This window comes from Manis javanica, chromosome 5 (assembly GCF_040802235.1).
Source record: "Manis javanica isolate MJ-LG chromosome 5, MJ_LKY, whole genome shotgun sequence".
NCBI lineage: Eukaryota > Metazoa > Chordata > Mammalia > Pholidota > Manidae > Manis > Manis javanica.
Window position 1 is genome coordinate 110,913,031 of NC_133160.1, and position 21,230 is coordinate 110,934,260.

General features: G+C 41.5%; 1 protein-coding gene across 5 annotated transcripts in view; it reads right to left on the reverse strand.

The window, feature by feature from the left end:
* FRAS1 (Fraser extracellular matrix complex subunit 1) overlaps window positions 1-21,230 on the reverse strand; it is a 445,842-nt gene that overhangs the window by 164,977 nt on the left and 259,635 nt on the right. For all 5 annotated transcript variants that reach the window (XM_073237418.1, XM_073237419.1, XM_073237416.1 and 2 more), the window contains 2 exons: window positions 17,185-17,325; window positions 14,743-14,886 (listed from right to left, as the gene is read on the reverse strand). In XM_073237418.1, coding sequence (XP_073093519.1) covers window positions 14,743-14,886; window positions 17,185-17,325 — 285 coding nt within the window. The remainder of the gene's footprint in view (window positions 1-14,742; window positions 14,887-17,184; window positions 17,326-21,230) is intronic.

Consider the following 21,230-nt stretch of genomic DNA (forward strand, 5'->3'; position numbering starts at 1 on the left):
CCCTCTACCTGACTGATAAATGTAGATGTTCCACACAACCCTCATCTTCTTCTATCCTCTTAACCCAGTCCCATTCTCAGGAGGTCTAAAACCAAACATGGCGGTTTGTGTCATATTTTGGTTTACAACTGCCAGATGGCAGCAGAAAGGGCACAAGAGTTTCAGAGACTCCCAAATCACTCAAGGCCTCTGCCTCTCTGCATGACTCCATATTAAGCCTTAAGAAGGCATAGGATCAATCACCAGACATACCACATTGTATGAGCAAGTACCCAGACATGAGGAAAAATCAATAAATGATACCTGAAAACATAAAACAATCAACTGCAGGTTGTCCAAAACATCACATTAGTCCAAGTTAGTTTTTAATTTTACCTTAGAAACGAGACTAACTACCCAAGTCTGGAAAGTTGAACTCTAACTCTTTTTGTTTACTACCTATATTCATTCTTTATCCATTCTTACACGGTTTTAAAAGTCATGCTGGACACCTAATCCCATGAACAGATTCATCCTGAAAAAACAATCTGAATGGGTCCCATGTGAATGCATTCATGCAAACCTCTCTTCCCAGCTCTCATATACAAGCCCCCAAGAGAAGACCCCTTAGAATAAATATGCTCTGAAATCTTGCTCTGAAGTCAATCTAAAGGTTGACTGACTTATTAAACCAACTAGAAAAGAAAAATAAATTCCTAAAACCTAGGAAACACCTCTGTCTTGAGAGGCTTGGAAGTCAAAATCTCTTTGCAGGAGAGAATTCCTTGGGAGAGCTCAAAATGAGTTATGATGTACAGGGAAAGAAGCCAGAAATCAGAGCAACAAGGGCTTGAGGATTAATACCAGGGTTCTGATTTATAGTCAGAAAAGTATAGTTCCCGAGGGCAGAGAAAGAACTCAGGCGTGACAGGCTACAAGTGGCTAGTCCCTCTGGACACCACCTGTAAGTGAGCTTCAGGCCCAAGTCCAGGGGCCCACTGTGCTCTGCCATGCAGGAGAGGGGCTAAGCAGCACTCAAACAGGGATCTTGAGGTTTTATTTTGCTGACTACAAAGAAAATATCGAAAATATTTTTACAAAGAATAAACATAAAAATCACTCTAAGTAGAGGACTTTCAGAGTAAATAACTACTAACATTGACACTTTTCTTAGTTCTTTTTCTATACAATTTTACATCTATAGATTTTTACATAGATGAGATTATATTAAATGTAGTCATGTAAATTTTTTTTTTCTACTCAATACCAGTATGCCACATGCTATTAGGGACTGTTTGTAAATATCATTTTTTAGTGGCTACATAATATTCCAGCATTATAGATGAACAAAACACTACCATATTTCTTATACTTGAACATTTACTTCCAATTTGTTCACTTTTACAATTAAGGCCCTGATAAGACATTGTGCATTTTAGATTACATCCTAAGAAACAGTATCAAAAGAGTGCAATTCATATTATTATAGCTTACATTTATTGAGCTCTTAATGTATATCAAGCACTATACCAATTAATTTAAATGCATGATCTCATTTGAAAAGATGAAGTAGGCAATGCTATTACCCCAGTTTAAGGATGAGGAAACTGAGGCTCAGAGGTTAAGCCATTCACTCACCTGTGTCATAGCCACACTGAGTCCACAGTATACACTTTTAACCACTACAGGAAAGAACGTAAATTCATAACAGGTATTACAATTTTTTTCTGGCAAGTTTGTATCAGTTTACATTTCCAAGAGCCATTCCTGAGACTGATTGATCATAACTGCCTATACTAAGAAATTGAAAAATAATAAAACCATCTTGGCTGATCTGATTGGTGAAAACTGGTATTGCGTGTGTTTAACTTGCATTTCTTTTATTATAAGTGAGGCTTAGCATTTAAAGAATCTCACTTTCAAATTAGAAAAATGTTTAAATGTCCACTGTACTCATAGAGCTTTTAGTATGGTGGGGGAAATGACTCTGGATGTATAATTATAATTGAGCATGAAATATGTGCAATCAAACAATAATTTGAGTTATCAACCAGTGAGTTCTCTCCTCATGTACTGTAACCAACCCCCACTAGGCCAGGAAACATGGACCATCATGTACTCCCAGAGAAAGTTATCATAAACAGACCTACAAAGATACCAAAACCCAGAGCCCAGACCACAGGTGAAAGACAGACGAAAGCACACACTTAAAGGTTCATTGGAGCTAATCAGACCTAGGCCTTCCCCTACCAGTATAACCCCTTCAATCTGCGCTTCTGTACCCCAGCCTAGAAAAGCCCTTCAGGCTGCAGAAGAAGGAGGAGCAGAGAGACCATTCACTTGGTCCACCCCTCCCCTTCCAGGGAACCTGTTAGAGGCAGCCAAGTAGAATATTCAAGAATCTAATGGTAAAGTGGACTTGGGCTGTGCATCTGGGTTTTCTCCAAATTGATTCATACGTCACAGGGCAACAGAGAGGTAGTACAGCAGGACGAGCAACATGACAGTGCATGGCACACCCTGAGGTGCAAGAGTGCCGGGAGACTGTTACAAACATCCTATAAAATACTAATGGGGTAAGTACAGGAGACATGGAGGTCTGCAGGGGTTCCAACTCAGTCCAGGAGGCAGGGAAAGCTTCTTGGAGGAGGCTGAGACATGAACACAGGGGGAGTTAGCTGCAAGAGGAGCTGGGCAGGGGTGAACATGTTTAGAAAAGATCCCCAAAAGAGGGAAATCTTAGGCAAAAACCCAAAGCCCCACAGAACAGGATGCCTTCAAGAAACTGAAAAATGCTCAATATGGATGGATCTTGAAGAACATACAAAAAAGCCAGTCAGGCCCTGGCCGCACCAGTTTTGCAATACTGTGTAAGTCATGAAAACGAGTATGGAATTATCCTCAAGGCAACTGGAAATCAGTTTGTGTGTATGTGTCCTTTGCCAGTCTATCAACTAAAGTCTCTGCGTTGCTATTACAGATTTAAATGAGAAATTGGTTTATGAAAGGTGACTATTGATGGGAGGAGACATTAGAACCATAGCAAAGAACCAACAATCCAAGAAAACTCTGACATTCAGTAGCTTGCAATACGAACTTTGCTGCGGAGGAGAGGGGAGTCTTAACTGTTCTCTTCCCTCCTGTCCTTCATTGTGTTTATAGAGGACCCTTCTCTGTTAATAATGTCCCACTGCTGAACTGTTCTCAAGAGGCTTATGCTACATGAGGCATATTAGAAATATCAAGAACACTATAAGGTAAGTATGTGACAGCTATGACCAGGAACAGAGATCTTGCATGTCCCTGGAGAAAGAAAACCAATATACCATTGGTTTGTTTCTCAGGCATGATCAGGGAAGACCTTTTTTAAATTGTCAACTTCCAAAATGCCTTTAAAAATTAAACCAAAGTAGAATTTGGCCAGATCAGTAGTATCTAGTGGGTTGCCCCTACATATTTGTTGAATGCAAGAAAAAACTTATTGGAGTCAAAACAGTAGTAAACTGGGGGGAATTTGGAGGCCCACGAAAAGGTTCCCTGTGAGTTACACCACCTGGTTTTCAAAATGCACTTTAGGCCAAGAGGAAAAGGGTGTTTGTTACTTGGCTGTGTGCAAGACAATTTACAACTGCCTTGTCAGTAGGGCTGGGGATAATGAAGAGAGAAATAGCCCCATGGCCAGCCAACTTTATTAATTACACAATCTAAACATAATTAAGAGGTGGCATGAGCCCCATCTCCAGGCACTGCAGGAGGCAACTGTGTCCTGGGAGACTGCTACTATACCAGCCACTTCACTTGCAGGAAGGAAAACCTATGGGCATATTTTCTAAGAACTTAAGCTAATTTGGAGGCCATTCTGGATTCTTCTTGGAGGGTGGTGACCATCTGTCAAATTCTATTTAGATCTTTGCTGGACCCACCCTGTAAGAGCACAACTGTCAGAACTTGTGTCCTTATAAAACAGCAGTATTTCCAGGGATTCCAACAAACCAGAGTGAGTCTCCCCTATAATCCTCCTCATCCCACCTTCCATCCCCACTCCTCCCCAAGAGTGATATTTGGGAGAATTTCACAGAATACACTAGAAGAAGCCTACACCATCACTGCTTCATTTGTACCAGGACTCCAGTTGCTAAAAGAGGGGAACTAAGTTTCCAGCCCACCAACCCAGCAGTCTCTGCAAAGGATTAACGTCCTGTCCTAAAAGCCCCATCTGTGCAATGGGGAATCTGCATCTGACTTCCTGTCTGTAATCAGAAAAGGAGGCTAACCTCAAATATGTCTAACTGTCTCGTGAATGTGCACCCATTAATTGCTTAAAAACCACACCTATTCCGGACTGTCTCTCCAAGTCCTCCCACTGCTACTCAGAAAGTAAATCCTTATTTGTCCCTATTTCAATTAGGGGGAAGAGTCTTTAAATATAAGATTCATTAAGGGTGACAAGGAAAGAAGAGAAACCCAGGATACGCTTGTGTTTTGCCTGTTTCAGATTACTGGTATAGAAGCATGTGGTGCGGGGAAGGGCAGGTGGAATTCCAGTTGTTTCTATGTGCCTGCTTACTAACACACCCAGTGAATTAGCACTTTAAACAAACAAATTAATGAACACATTACAAGGGAGCCTGGAAATGGAGTATTAGTTCACGCTGAAATAAATACACTGCTTGTTTCTAAGCAATCAGAGGATCCATTCACTTTCTAAATATGCACAGCAGGTGCACATGCTAAAAATTTTAAGAGATAAAAAATAGTATTTTGACTCAGCAGCTGCAATATCCTCTACTGTGTCACCCTGCAGCTGTGAGGAAATCACATGTGGTCATCATTGTGTGATGCTCCCTTCAAATCACAAAGGCTGTGCATCAAGGGTTGGTGAGGATCACCCACAGTCATGGCGGGTGAAGGCACATGGCAATGAAATGACTTATTTCATGTCTTTAGAGCAAAGTCAAAAAAGCTTGACGATATTAAAGTAAATGTGTACTGTTGGAGCAATGGCTTCGGATGTTGGTTTTATGGGGCAGTGACTACTTAGCTGATAAATAATGACCTATGAAGACAAATTAAGACACACAGTGAGACTTGCCCTGTCAGTCGATTAGGTTTTTAATGCAACCACATTACACGCATATGGAATTAGTTAAAATAATCAGCACTTGTAGCTATTCCTCATCAGGCGAAAAAAGAAATGATTTCACTCCAAAACTCAAGGCCTTTAAAGTGTGTACAGAATTTGAGTTCTGATGCCACTTTTAAAATTGAGGGTGTTCTACTTGTGGCATGAGTACAGAAGGAATCTGGGAAACAGCATGCAGATATGGGAGAGAAATGAATGTCCTCTCTGCCCTTTTGATTATGACTTTAACCCTAGCTCACCCGTGAGCTGTTACAAATCATGGGTTCTTTTTGTTAGGGGCTCTGAATTAGTACAAAAACCTAAAACAAACAAATTTTCTCCTCTTTTCAGTGTCTTTAGCTATCGTTTTGCCCTGAAAAAACCAACTGACCAAAAAAACAAAAAAAACTGCACAACAGACTGACTTTAACGTTTCAGGCCCATGATAAGAGCAAAGCTCTCTCTTGAGTTTTGGTGCCAGTTCTTGCTGCCAACAAGGGACATGAGCACCAGCTCTGCCCCAGAATCTTGATGCCTTGTATAGCCTCCCATCAGTTTATGCTTTACTCATGGTTTACCTTAAATATAGGAAAATGTTCACTTCAATTAACATTTACAGAATGTTAGCTGGGTGTGAGGCACTATGGGAGTTCTTGCAGGAGAGAGAGCAAGTCAGACTCAGACCCTTCCCTCAAGATGCCAGTGACAAGGTCTAACATCAGGAAAAAAGCCACACCTAAAATGCAACAGGTGTCTGAAGAGGACAAGAGAATATTTCATCCAGAGGGAATAAGAGGGAAGGACTTGAACTTTGTAAGATGCGGCAACGATTAGAATGTGAAATAGGTAGCGAGGGAGGGAAGCAGGTGTGACTCAACTGCTCTGAATTATGCTGATTGAAAAATCAGTAGTGAGTGGACAAGAAAGTCAGAAAAGGACCCCGTGGGTGGGGGTAATGAGGAGAGAGGGTTTCCTTTGGAGCTTTTTGGTAGGGTGCTCCTGTGGACCAGACGTCCAGAAGGCACACAGAAACGAGGGCCTGGAGATGATCACCACGTGTGCACCTGAGATGCACTCTAAGGAGAAAACAGAAACAAGGATTGGTTTAAGGCCGCAGAAGACACTAAGGCCCTAGAGGAAAGGGGTGGTGGAGCAGGAAGAGAGGGAAAGAAAAAGAGGCAAGGAAGCTGATGAGATGAGTCACCAGACAAGGAGATAATGGAGTGTGAAGACCAGCTGACAATGGTGATAGGACAGACAGGCTCTGGCCACAGATGGACAGGCTCTCTGGACCTGAGGGAGCACTCTTCTCACAGGAAGGAGAGAAAAGGGCACCTAAAAAGGGGAGATGCTGGAGGAGAGAGGTGAGGGAGTTTACGGTTGTTTTTGTCAGATTATATCATCTTCTAAACAAAGAAACAAAGCAAAGATGTGAACTGATCTCTGAGATTTGAGTTGAGGGCAAGTGTGGAGCGGCACACAGGGAGGCCACGGTGGCACAATGACAAAGGTCCGGCACTGAGGGCCCATGACGGTGTCCACACATGTGCCCTCCAAGGTGACTGCCTCCTCTCGGTGACACGCTGCGTGAGTTAGTTAACATCTCTGACCATAGTCTCCTGGGCTATAAAATGGAGATGCTACTAGCACAGGATCAGCCTCCTGAGGCTGCAGCCAGGATGAAATGAGATAATGAATGTGAGGAACTGGCACATAGTAAGAGCTCCATACACACTGAGTGCTTTATTCTTCCTCTGTAATAGGTCCAATCCGAACTGACGGTGGTGCTGATGGGCCTGCTTGCATCTGAATCAACACTTTTGCCTGTTACATGTAAACCACAGAGATGTACATATGTGTAAGAAAAGTAAGGGTAGCCTTAGCAATTTTGCTTTTTGATGCTGAAGAGGATGACCTGGGAGCCTAAATTCAGTTGTGTTCTTTAAGCACACACCCTCAAAAGCCTTCTCTGCAATTCAGGCCCTGGCCTGTAGTTCTTATGAAGACAGCTGCAATTCTGACTTCACTGGGAGTCCGGCCAAGTTGAAAGCTTGTAAGTAAGGTCTTTCTGTCATTACTAAAGCTAGGTAAGATACTGTTTAGTAAAAGTCACATGAAAGAGAAAATACAAGTTCTTTTTTTTTAATTTAGGAAGGCCTCAATTTAGTGTAAGTCATGTTCTTTTTCTGAAAGAAGAAGTTCAAAGAAAAGAAATTCCTTGAAATATTCAATCATCCTTCAGCAGACAGTGTGGTCTCTTAAGTAAAATACAAATCAGGAGAACAAGAAGAGACAATCACTGAAAGTTCCAGAAAGAGATTGGATAGGCAATTCATAGTTCAAACAATAGGAGAAAGGGTGACAAGATGAGAAATAAGAGAAGAAAGTACACTGCAAAAAAAAATAGATATGTTCAAGTGTTAGATAAGTCTAACACTAGATAAGTCTCAAGTGTTAATAAAAAACAGAAAACACAAGAAAATTGAAAACATAGAGATAGAAGAATAGGACCAGATGGAATGACATGACAGGTGAAAAGGAGAAGAGCAAAAAATGAATTCCATTAAGAAGATCCCTGATATGATTACCACACCATGTATGAGAAGGAGATTACAGGAGACATCAGGATGCCAGATTCAAGTCAGTCATTTACCCAACATTTCTTGATTACCATCTATGTGCCACAAGGCACTGCATTGAGCTCTTATTCCCACCACTACAGAAAAGTTTCTTGTAATGGTCAAATGAAAGATAAGTAAGAAAATGCTTTGAAAATTGTAAAGCTCCACAAACATACTATTATTGCTATTAAATAATAACATGAAAAACAGACTAAGTTCCAGCAAGCTTGGAAGTCATGCATAACTTCCCATGGACCAAGTAATAAATCTATCTGTTTCTGCTTACTGCCCAGGTCTGCAATAGGAAGATGGCCAATCAAATTAAGTTATGTAAACATAATGGAATGCTATTTAGCCATTAAAAATGAAAAATGTGTTTTCTCCCAATATTTGCCAACACATGGAAATACATAAATTTAAGTGCTATTTAAGAGAAATGAACAAGGAAATAGATGTTAACTACAGCTGTGAAAAATTCATGTATGTATCCATTGAAAAAAATTAAGGTAAATGTGGGGTGATATAACTTACTAAAATTTAGTTTGAATTAATGTTTTCCTCTAAAGTTTATGCATGTAATAAGGATATATACAATCAGAACACATGGAAGTCTTAAAACAAATCTCTTAGCATTTAAAACAGACAAGCAAGTTCTTGCAAATTTTCTCAACAGTGCCTCTCCAAGCCATCTTGCCATACTAGGTCCTGCAGAGCCACCTGCTAATCTACCAAACAAAAAAATCGTTCTTGAGTTCCTATTGTCATAATCAACTGTATTTGGCATCATAGAGTACAACAAAATGGTTAAGTAGGTGGATTCTGGAATCATGCTGGCTAGGTTCAAATAGATGTTGGCTCTATCTTTCAACGTTTGTCATTTTTAAGCAAGTTTCTTAACCTGTGTTTCAATTTCTCCACATGTAAAATGGAGATCACATTAGTACCTTCCTCGAAGGATCACTGTTAACATTCAATGGTAAAATGCATTCAAAGCAAGTAGTACAATGCTTGTCACACAATAAGCCTCCAGAACAGTCACCCCTTATCAGATACCATGAAAAGATCACTCACAGAGAATATGAGCTAGTCAATGTCTAGTACTGGGTAACTGGTGGAACAATCAATGTACTAGAAATTACAATGTGGGAGATGACACAAGGAAACTGGTCCTAGAAGGGAATGAATCTGAGCCAGGCTATGAGGGATGGGTGGGTAGGATTCTGACAATCAAAATAAGGTATTAACTGCTACACATTTGTAGTGTGGTGCACCTTGCCTTCCTTTCAGCTTCTAGCTGCAGGAGCAGCTACAGCAGATGTAGGGCAGCACCAGCTCACCTCCCCCACACGTAGAAGCCGCTATAAAACAGACAGGCTCTCACCTCTCTGGCTTGAGGTCACTGTGTCTGAAGGCAGAGAGCAGTGCACTGGCTCATATGGGGCTCCTTCCCAGCTCCTTAATTACATTCAGCTTGAACTGATTTTTTTTTTTCATTATTCAGGGTTGCAGCTGTATCAACTTATTCCAAAACAAGTATTGGTTGTTCTTTTAATCTCTGCATTTCAACTTCTCACATTTTTTAGGGCCCTCTTTTAAAGATGATGACAATAAATGGGGAAAATTACAGAAAGGACTTGAACGGTTCTATGTGTTTGTATTTGATTTGGAAGAAAAATGTTAACAGGTTTTCCAATCAGTCAACAAATGGCTTCACTCAGGTTCAGAGAGCAAACAGTTCTAGATGCAACCCTGGAGGATTACTGATTGCTCTTTGCTCCTCTTCAGCAGGCAGGAGAGTGGCAGACCTGACCCTCTGCTTGCCTACAGAGAAAAGGAGGGACAAAGAGAGGAAGCAACAGAAAGAAGAAAGTCCACAATCTGAGAGTACAGATTCTTTATTTTATTTTTACCTTCAGGGAGTGCCAACAAATTGTTGAACATAGTAATAACATCAGTTAGTGTGGGGCTGCCCAAAGATTGTTCTGCAAACCACAGGTTGGCTCTGTGAGAGGTTATAATAAATAAAGGGGAGGGGGCTGCAATTAAATGTCTGGGAAGTGGGGCCCAGCCCCGTCAGCTTAGAGATTTACAATGCACATCTGATTATTTAAGGTTCTGAGAAATTCTGCAATAAAGTAGCTTAACTTTATTTAACTGATTGTTTCCCAAATTTATTTAGCTAGGAAACTTTTTTGCATGCAACACCTACTAACCATTGCTTAAAACTTGAGTACTATGGAATATGATATGAAAATGTTCAGAGAAATATTTCTTGCCTGACATTTGTCTTCTTTTGATTACATTCTGGCACAGATTTATGAAGAAAATGAACCAGCATTTAAATATTTATTGCATAAACAAGCAAAATTTAATCCCCCAGAATCCTACCACCTTAACAAATTAGCTGCTTAAAATATTCCAGTCTTCCCCTCTGTAATTTTGCTCTCAGTATTATCTCTTTTTCTATGGAAGAATTCAAAAGGACAGCCAATCCATTAGTCATTCTGCAAAGCCCAAGACATTACTTTTAATGCACCTACATTTGGATATATCTCCCTCATATTTTCTTTTTAATTTTCTTTTCTTTTTAATTTTCATCCTCTTCTAGGAACAGAAGAAAGATTTTAGCTGAGAAGGAAAAATGCAAAAAGCACTCCAGGCTTTGCAATTTTTTAATAAGTTGAGATGTTGGCAAAATATAAAGAAAAACATCTATGAAGAAAATATCTGGCTTTCCACAGCACTTAACCATGTCAGCTGCAATCTTACCCACTCTTGCCTCTCACCCCAGTTCATTTATCTTTGTTGAAAACCTTCAGCCCTGGCCTAAATCTCACAAACAGTGTATTTGCTTTGGTAGAGTTGAAAGGGAAAAACCCCACACACATGACATCTCCATATGTGATAACACATTGAGGTTACTGGACCTGTTCCCAGGATGTGTTTATTCTTGTCTGAGTGACAGATTAGATGTCATTTTCTTTCTTAAACAGCTAAGTACAATTAAGAGGTCTCTGATGATGATCTTAAGGTACAGCTCAGATAGAGAATAAATCCTGTGAGTAAATCCTACCAACCTGCAAAGCTCAATTCAATAAAGGGAGCAGAAAATGTTCTTCTCCAGGGCCTCCACTGTGCTAGACCCGCCCAAGCATGATGAACATACATTCTGCTTATGGCACGGGCTGGGGCAGGTTATCTTCTGCCTTGTCTATCATCACAGGGCTCCTCCTAACACCTTACTGGTATAGCTAAAGTCATTGAAAAGTTCCATGAGGTTAACTATCACCTGACTGAAGCAACACAGTTAAAACAATTTTAAAAAAAACAGTTAAAAAAAGATCCAGGCCTGTAGGGTCTCTGTAAAATGGAGAGAGCCAATAAGCTCCAGGTGGCTATGGTAAGAAAACCATATTCACTTAGACTTTCAATCTCCACCTGGACAGCTACCCCTGCATGGCCAGCACTCATTCCATATTGAACCTTCTAAATTCTCACATGTTATATTCTTATTCTGATCCTTGGTAAGTGGTACTCCCGTTCTTCAAATTTACTTGACCAGAAACCCAAAAATCATCCTCAAAACTCCCTCTCCCTCAGCTCCCAAGGCCAAGAGAGCACCAGCTCCTGTTGCTTCTATTTATTAGGTTGAACTGTATGAAAGCGCCACTCTTTGACCATTTGTACTCACAAAACAGCAGTCTCACATGGGCTAGCCTAATAGATAATAATACTTAGAGAAGCAATGCTCCCTGCTCTTCAACCCCTCAGCAGTTTTCCCACCGAAGGACTTCATCCCTCATTTCTCACTGTATTCCTACAAACACCTTCTAAAGGTCTTTCTGCCCCCAGGCTTGTCATCTTCCATGCAGACTTTCGCAGATCTTTCTCTTCACGGAAATGCAGCCATGATACTCCCCCACTTAAAAACCTTCCAGAGTTCCTCACAGCCTTGATGACAAAGTATGTTCTCCTTGAACAGGACATACAAAGGCCTCCTTGGCCTGGCCTTGCCTCCTTCTGCTTCCCATGCTCAGTGCTGGCATTCTACTGAACTCTCTGCTGGTACAGAAATAGTGTTATTTGGCTTGTCTTCTGGAAAGCTCTCCCCTGCAAATCTTCAAACCTTCTAATTGTTACTCATCTTTCAAAATCATCTCAGCTATGATATGTTCCAGAAAGACTTCATCATCTACTACACCCCTCCCCCCACCAAACCTCCGCCCCACAGGTTAGGCACCTGTCCCACAGGCTCACCTCATATCCCCTTTCTTTGCTGCACTGTATGTTTCTTGCATGCAAACACCTTATCTTATTCATCTGGGCATCCCCATAGCCCAGCATAGTGCCTGGCATCCCATAGCCCAGCACAGCGCCTGGCATATAGCATGCGCTTAATAAATGTTTCATGAAGCCATAAATGAGTGAATACATTACAATGCTAGAAAGAGAAGTGGCAGGTGTTTGGAAAGAGCATGTATTTACTGAAAAAGTAAACTTTGTGGTCAGTGAACTTCTCTGGAAGATCAACAATTGAAATTACTTGTCTAATTTTTCTATAATAAATACTGATACACCAGGCTCTTCAACAAAAGATTTCTAAGCCCTAGACAGTGGTTACCTTAATTAAAACCTTTCCTTAATATGCCTAATTCCCAGGATGGCCAAGGTTTGTCCCTTCCAGCTTATTTTAGTGGTACCTGCTCTTTTAGGGCTGTGAACTTCCAGAATCATTTAGCCTGGTCCCATGATTTTTTATTCTAATGGTCTCCTGTTAGCCTTAAAAAATTAATGCAACTTCTAATCACCTAATTTACTATCAAAGAGGGCTCTAGACATTGGAGAGAACAGAGCTCATTAAATATTAAATTTTTCCAGTCCCCTTATATAAACATTTATTTATAAAATATGCCTCAGATAAAAGTTTTAGGGTGCACATGGAGAATAGGTTGGATATAGAAAAACCATATCAGGAAGGTTCAACCTTCAAGCTCTTGTCTCTGACTCTAATCTCTCCTTGCTCCAGTCCATCTTCCACATAGCTTGCAGACTTCCTGTTGACACACACCCTGAGTCAAGGCACAGTCCTCTCCCAAACTCCCATGGTCCTATTGCCTACTGATTCATTCCAAACTTTTTGGCCTAGAACTTAGGGCTTTTTATACCCTCATCCCAACTTAAATCTTCAAACCATTTCATCTAATATGCCTTAAACCACGCTCTTCACCCAAGCTGGACCACTCACTGGCCACGAATGGGCCATATCGTCTCTCCTCTGGGCTTGTCTCCTGGTGGAACTGTACCTAGAAAGCCTGCCGGATCTCCTGTCAAACTGAACAATAGCTATTTTGGGGGAAGAATTTGAGGTTCCAGCTCCTCCACAACACTTTTTTGTATCTTCTATACCTCCCACCCCATGAACTGTACAACCCATACTGCTCATTGGTGCTATTAGCCATAAATTGCTTTGTATTGTTTAACTGCCTTTTGTCTTTGGTTCACCTCCTTAAGTAGTCTGGAAGATATCTTGTCCCCTGAAGCAGCAACTCAGCACTTTATGCTCAGTGGATTCTATGTAAATACCCACTAATGTACTGTAACAATGTCAGGAACTACTCAGTTCTCATGGTAGCTATTCCTTCAGATACTAAAGTAAGACTCAGTAGCTGAACTCAAGCTTACAAACTGCAATACCAGTCTGTCTGTCATCCCCAGATTCCTCTTCAAGGGTAGGCACTAATGCTTCCCATTTACCCACTTCCCAAGTTGGCCCTGACTACAACTGGCAGTACTGACAATAGGCTCACAGCTGTGGGGCATCTCAGCCTCAAGACTGGACTCTCCAAGCTTCTACTTTTTGTTGCCTGTAAAATGTCTGCAGTCTTTACAACTGAGTTTGTCCTTGAATCCCAGCATATTTTGGCTGCAGCCCTGCTCTTGACAGTGTAGTCTTCCAAGGGTATATGGCCCTTAGACCCTGATATCTAGTCTTTAGCTAAGGACATGTACAAAGAGGAATGGATCACTCAGGACCATGGCCACCACCAGCCAGACTCAGAAGACTGTGCCCCACCCACCAAACTGGACAACTGAGATCAGTGTTGTCCCAGACTGAATGTGCCTCTTAATACTATGATCTAGACAACTGACCATGCCTCCTCTTTGTCTGGGGATAAGCCCTGCAGCCATGCTGACCTCCAGCGTGCACCCAACCAGATAATTCTAACTCTCTCACCTGTCCACTTGCCCAGTGGCACCCCAGAATGCCTCCCAGTCGGCCCATCAGAGCTGTGATAACAACTGCTGTGGGCAAATCTCTCCGAGTTTCTCCAATAACTTGGAGAAGTCGGTCAAGAAATATATCATGACCTAGGAGTCTGCAAATTCCACTCTCAAGACCATAAGCTCTTTGAGGACAGCTCTTGAGACTCAAAGCTGTGTGTTGCATGAACGGATGGGTGAAAAAAACATAGTATGGCTCCTTCATCACTATTCAAATTCTGGGCTGCTTTCCTCATTTTTTTCTTTTTGAGATCTGAGTTCTAAAATAAGCAGGAAAAATCCTCTCTCCTGAGACAATTAATTCACTTTTAGGTTAATCTCCCTAAATTGTTGTGCCTGTGGCTGAAGGCAAAGGTCCCTCACAGCAACAGGCAGAGATAATGCATACAAGAGGGAGTCTTCAGAGTGGTTGTAAGATAGAAGAGACATTTTTTTATCTTAAGCTGAAGTGTAACGCATGCATCTAAGATATTATCATCATCACTTCACTCTTCATTAATGGGTTCTAAGTTTTTTGGGGAATTACAAGAGTATTATTAGAAAGGTCCATCTGAATCTACAAATATTTACTGAATGTCTGATAGGAAGCAGTCAGGTGAGTTCCCAGACATGAGACAAGTGTGCCCCCAAAAGAGCTCTTAATCTGATGACAGAGGACAGAGCCGAGGGCCGCCCAGCGTGGCATTAAGAACCCTAGGCTTGGCTGGTGGTTTCTGAGACTGATGGAGGCCCACTCACCAGCACAGTGCCCCATGAGGTCAAGGAACTGCTCTTCCTTACAGCTGGCCCTGCAGTTCCCACCAGCAAGGGCGACGTACGGGTGACAGGAAACGCAGTCAGACTCCGATGGCCCGCGGCACTGTCTGCAGGTGGGGTGGCATTCTAGGGGGAACAAGAGGCAGGATTGGACTTAGCAGCTCAGCATGTACACACATGAAGAATTTAATGCCCTTCACAAATTACATGATGAGGAGACTTCAAACGTTCATCATCTTCTGAAGATGCCTGAGCAAGCCTGGCATACCCTTAAGCCTCACCGAAAGACTGCAATTTCTGATGTTGGTGAAAATAGTATCTATGAACACAGCATAGAATCTAGAACCACAAAAATTAGAGTAATTGGCTGCACATTCCAGAGGGCCTAGCACGAGTATCTTCATTTATGTAAATAAGGAAGTTCAGATCAAAGTCACACAGCAGAAAAGTAAATGGCAAGACTCCCCCTCACTAGAATACCAGGCATGAGTCAAAGAGCAGGACACAAAGTGGAGGGAGACATTTTGCTTCTCAGAATTGCCCCTAGCAGGCAGAGGGGGAACCACACACAGCAAGGGTTATTAAAACTTCTCACTAGAGTCAGATGCCAGTCGGCTCTCCCTTCAGTCCAAAAGTTGGATGCTTCTTTTAGCAGCGATGCTTAATTAAAATACAAAAAACAGAAAAGTGCTCTTTCCAGAGGTTATCATGAACCAGGTTGGAAGTCCAATTCCTTAGATGAAACTGTGTCAAGGCTATGTTTTACCCAGGAAAACCACCAAAGTATTAAGAGGTACTATGCTAAAAAAACAAGTGAGGTGTGAGCAATAAAGCTAAGGATGGCAAAGAGCCGCAGAAGCCTGAAGCTGCACCAGCACCCGTCTGCCAAGGCAGGCAACGGGAGCAAGCGCAAGAAGACTGAAGGTGGGGGGTCTGCACTAAGGATGAGGAGGTCTGAGTTGTCTGGTTCCAAGAGGAGCAGAGGGGAGGGACCAGAGCTGGGCAGAGCTTGCTGGAACCGATGACAAAGAATTCCCTTCTGGCACAAGGCTGCTGGAAAGCAAAGGCACAGATTCTGAGTAAAGTCAACTGCCTCTCACTTCTTCTGGAGAGAGGCCAAGAGAAGATAAGGAGTTATGAAAAAAGCAAGCAAGAAAATGAACTGTTTATTAGAAGGCAAGCATTTCCTATCACCCTTTCTACATTCCTGAAGCTCTTAACTTTGAAACTGCCTGTCCAAAAGGTCCTGGCATTCTCAGGATGATTTCCACCCCCAAGTTCTTCCTCTCTGCCAGAATATTTCCAGCGACCTCATGCCCTGCTGCTTGAGGTACCATCCATCTGCAGGCTTCAAGAGGGCAGAGGTTTAGATAGAGAAGAGTTAAAGCTACTCAGACTTCACTCCCCAAACAATTTTACACACACAGCTATCAGTTGGGTAAAGGCAAGAGCACATAAGGACAGACCACAGCTTTCAAAGACAAGCCAATGACAAAGACACCAGGGACACATCCCGTGGAGCTGGATGGTGTTCCAAGTGAGGCAACCCACCACAGGCCTAAAGAGACAAAAAGATACTTGGGAAAAGAAAATTCCCTAAGAAATATATTGATCTTCACTCTTCTAAATTTGTGTCCACATTAAATTCCCTCTTCAGAGTTTGAGGCTAGATAAATCTAACAATTGTAAATTTATTTTAAAGATATATTACACAGTTACTATGTTTTCCAACCCTAGAGATACATGTCATACAATTTCATAAGAAGGGGCTCATTCCTATAAGCCGGCCTCAAAAGTCTGTTTTTAGAAATGAAAGGGTAATCATGATAGAATGTGTTTTATCTTTTTTTTCTGTAGATACAGATACAGAAAACAGTGCTACAATAAGGTGCTTAAATTTTAGCATTTTGTCGATTCCAGTAAAGCCCTGCACTAATCTCAACTAGTAATTTCTAGAATCCTTGTCACTGAAATATAAAGGTGCTCTTAAAAGCATATTGGATTGACATGTCAAAGGAGAAAATAAATACCTCTCTCTCCTTTTGTTCTATTAAGCTATAGCCAGGGGAGGTAGGAGACTTCTCTATGGTGAGAACTAGAGGTAATGCCAAGGGCCTGATCCTACACAAGTACATTAGAACGTGTCATTAGTTTGCCTCTGTGATGACCACCTCAGTCTATCCCTTGCTGTATGCATAGGGTAAAGCTGATTCCCAGTTTTCATTTCACCCACACTTTCCAGCTGGAAGAACAGAATATCACTTGTTTCCCTCACTATACCTTTACTCCTAGAAGTTCAAGATAAGGATTTACAGCCCAGCCTTAGGCCCCTGGTATGACAAAGTACCTAATGACAGAGTTCAGCTGCATTATAAAGATAGAATATGAGCATAGCAACTGTGCCCCAGCAGGTTACATACTTACCTGTACAACTGCCTTCCTGGTTAAAGTAGCCGTCTGGGCACTGCGGGAGGCACTGCCCATTCAGCAGCACGTGGGAAGGCCAGCAGGCTGTGCAGTTATGTGGGCTCTTCCCCTCACACCCAGAGCAGGACCGGTGGCAAGCTGGAAGGAAGATAAATCAGAGGAGATGATCCGGACAGCCACCAATGACAAGTGCAGGAGCTCTGTCTCTCCAGTTAACATTCCTGGGTTGGAATAAGTTCTGCACATTCACTTAGTTTTCCCAAGGACAGGGAAAGCATCTCACACACTTCTTTCTAAAACTCATACCCCACAAAGCAAGCATCTGTGGACCCCAGATTAAGTAAGGCACAAATGCCACACCACAGAAATAACCATTTGCAGAGTCATACATCTCTTTCTTCCCAAGTCCCCATTCTTAGAGAATGTCAAATAAAGGAACAGGAACGGGCCGTATACCAGGCCTCCTTCCCTCCGGATGGCTTCTCCAACATTGCTGAACAATGGGCTGCTTATCAAGCTGCCCAAATAAAAGAGAAGGGTGATGGAAACTTTACTTATTTGGTGCCTGCTGTCTCGTGGAGATGGGACATATGCAGATGAGAAGAACCATTCAACATTTTGAGCTGTTCAAACTACCTCCACCATCAGACACATAAGCAAGTAACTAGAATACAATAAATGAGAGAGGAAGTATAGCAGAGAGAAGAGGAGTATCACATTGCAACTATATATGACCTTGACTAAGTTATGTCATTTCTCAAGGCTTTTACTTCCTCACGAATAAAATGAGAAAATAAAATTCACTTGCTGCCTTGGGTATTGTGGACATCGACTGGGTTCGTGTATGTGAAGTTCTTAGGATAACGCTGAACACGTAGTAAGGATTTTACAAATCTTGGCTATAATTATTACCATTAAGTGCTGTTCCAAGTACCCACAGGTATAAAAAGAAATGTGGAAGCAAAGAAAAAAAACATCTCTGCTTGCCTACATCAGACCTTTAAGGACAAACAGGATATTTGCATTATTTTCCAAGAGTGGCCAGTGTATTAATCATGCCTTTTTGTTTTCTGTATTTCTGATGCTTTGACATCTGGAGTCCTGGTGATCCAGGAGAGACCGCCCCTCCTGGACCTAGTCAATTCCTAGGAATAGCAAATGACTAGTCTGGGAGACTGCCTTTCATATGCTAACTAACTAATCCAGAGTCCACACAACCATCACTTCCTCTCTCACCCTCACCTTAAGGTCACTATTGCCCCACCTTAATTACCCTGGTAGGGCCAGGCACAGACCCCTGGAAACAGCCCCCATACCAGAAGCCAACTGAAATTATTCAAACTAGCCAATTCTTAGCCTGCTTTCCCTGCCTCACTTGTTCCTTCCCACAAAAGCCACAAGAAAACTCTGGCTCACATGTCCCCCTCTCCCTCTGCCTCCTGACCAGCACTGGCACTTCCCCATGTGGCCCTGCAGGGTATGGCATATCCCCTCCTTTTGGAAATTTTGAGTAACCAACTATTTTTTTTTTTTTACTGAAGTATTGTTTGTATACAATCTTATATTAGTTTCAAGTATACAACACAGTGATTCAACAGTTACCCATATTCTAAAACCCTTACTCTAACTAGTGCAGTTACTATCTGTCAACATAGGAAGATGTTACAGAATCATTGGCTATATTTTCCATGCTGTACTACTTACTATCCCTGTGACCAGCTTATATTATTATTGAGAATTTTTGTGCCCCTTTATCCCCCTTACCCTGCCTACCCAATGCCTCCATTCCCTCCCCCAAGGTAACCACCAGTCACTTCTCAGTGTCTTTCAATCTATTGCTGTTTTGTTCATTTTGGGTTGTTTTGTTTTTATATTCCACAAATAAATGAAATCATATGGTATTTGTCTTTCTCTGCCTGACTTATTTCACTTAGCATGATACCTACCCTCTAGGTTCATCCATGTTTTAGCAAATGGAAGGAATTCTTTTTTTATGGCTAAATAATATTCCATTTTGTGTATGTATATCTTCCTTATCCATTCACCTATTGATGGACACTTAGGTTGATTTCATAACTTGGCTATTGTAAATAATGTGGTGATAACATAGGGGTGCATATATCTTTTTGAATCAGCAACTCTGTTTTCTTTGGGTAAACTCCTAGAAGTGGAATTACTGGGCCAAATGGTATTTCTATACTGCTTTCCACAGTGGCTGCACCAATTTACATTCCCACCAACCCCAAGTATCTTTTCAATGGCCATGATATCCTGATCTGTTGCCCTCAACTGAATAATAATAAAGCCTATTTTGAAACAGCTCTAATCATTCATTCATCCATTCATTCATTCATCCATTCATTCATTCCTTCATTACTGAGCCTTCAGGTCTAGGTGCTGGGGATACAATGGTGAGTAACACAGAGACTTGGTTCTTATCCATGTAGATGACCTCATGCATTTCAGGCCACCTTCTGTCCAATGGACAAGATCCACCAACTGCAGGGACACTGCTCTGAGTCTCCTCTTTGCCTCCTCTGTCTCCTCTAGGAAATATCCAGAAGACTTAGACACCAGAAGCTTGGAAAACCAGATGTGATTTTATACTAATGAGGTTTCCCTTTATACCAACTCCCAATAAAAATGTAACATACAATCTTTGATATATGTGGGGCTGATACAAGCTAGGATGTCCTGGTCCAGCACTAGTAGTTGTTAAAGTATAAAACTGCTGGTATTTGGCTACTGTCCTAGACTTTCTAGTGCTTTCCTATAGCCACCACTCCACTCAAGCTCCCTGCCTCACCCATAACCTAGCACCTTAATGTTTAACACCTGCTCCAGGAGGCCTCCAGGACCTTGCTCCTGACCTAAAGCCAGTACCCACTTGGACTGGGGTAGTACCTTGCCTTACTGATTGATACATTTTAATTATCATCCCTGGATACACTGTAGAGCTTTACATCTACTCAGCAGTATTTATTATTATATGAAAAATAGAGCTAGCTCTCCCATTTTTAAAACTAGTTTCCTTTTTTTAAAGATTGCCTTGTTAACAGCTCTGTTAACACACATCAGAGGAATTTTTTCCTAAGTTAGTTTCAAAATCACTGAGAAAATATTTCCTCTTAAGCAAATACTATTATAAAAGAAGGGTACACATTAGCCCATTATTTAAGGCATGCTTAACACAAAATGAAACAGCATGTAATAGAAAGTCAGGTGGCAATATTTGAAAAACAGCTCAATTGTCAACACAAAGCTTTCCAGGATGATTGGGGGAAGCAACATACTTCCACATACTTGAATATACCTATGATTATGCCAATATGTTTACATTAGACTTTACAAGATGACTAAAATCCCTAACTCTCCCTGTTATACCTCCCTAATAAATAGGAAATCAATGCATATCCCTGTGGAACTGAAAACTGGGGAAATATGAATTAGCTCTATGAGCCTACAACATATTTTATTTCATTCTGTTTGGTCACAGAGTCAATGTGATAACCTGGCTCATTGTGAATAAAGGTTATTATTGAATCACATAAAACAGGAAAGCAAAAAGGACAAATGAACTGAAAGCAGACAGGCCAAGAATTAATTTCAGGAGAAAGTCTCTTTGCTGCCCACTAGATTTTACAAAGAAGCCTCACTGGACATCACCGTGGCAGACTTCAGAATCACCTTCATTGGAAATGTTTAAGAACCAACTAGCTAATGAACTAGTTAGATGCCATGTGGCACAGAGGGAAAAGGATATGCTGGGTGGCCATCCACTCAAAGTATTTTTTTCTCCATAATGCTCTATTTCTGTAAGTACAGGCATTTGCATCTGCATCCTTAAAACAATCTCATGAAATTTCAATTCTGTGCTGCTTTTGGAAATGTCTACACTATTTCGGTGACTTTAATGAGGCTCAATCATTCTATGGAAGCTGATTTCATAGCAAGAGTTCCAGTTTGAAATCTAAGGTCCTTCAAGGAAGACCAACTCCAATACAGGGCATATATGGAAGAGATCTGAAACAATCTCTATGAAT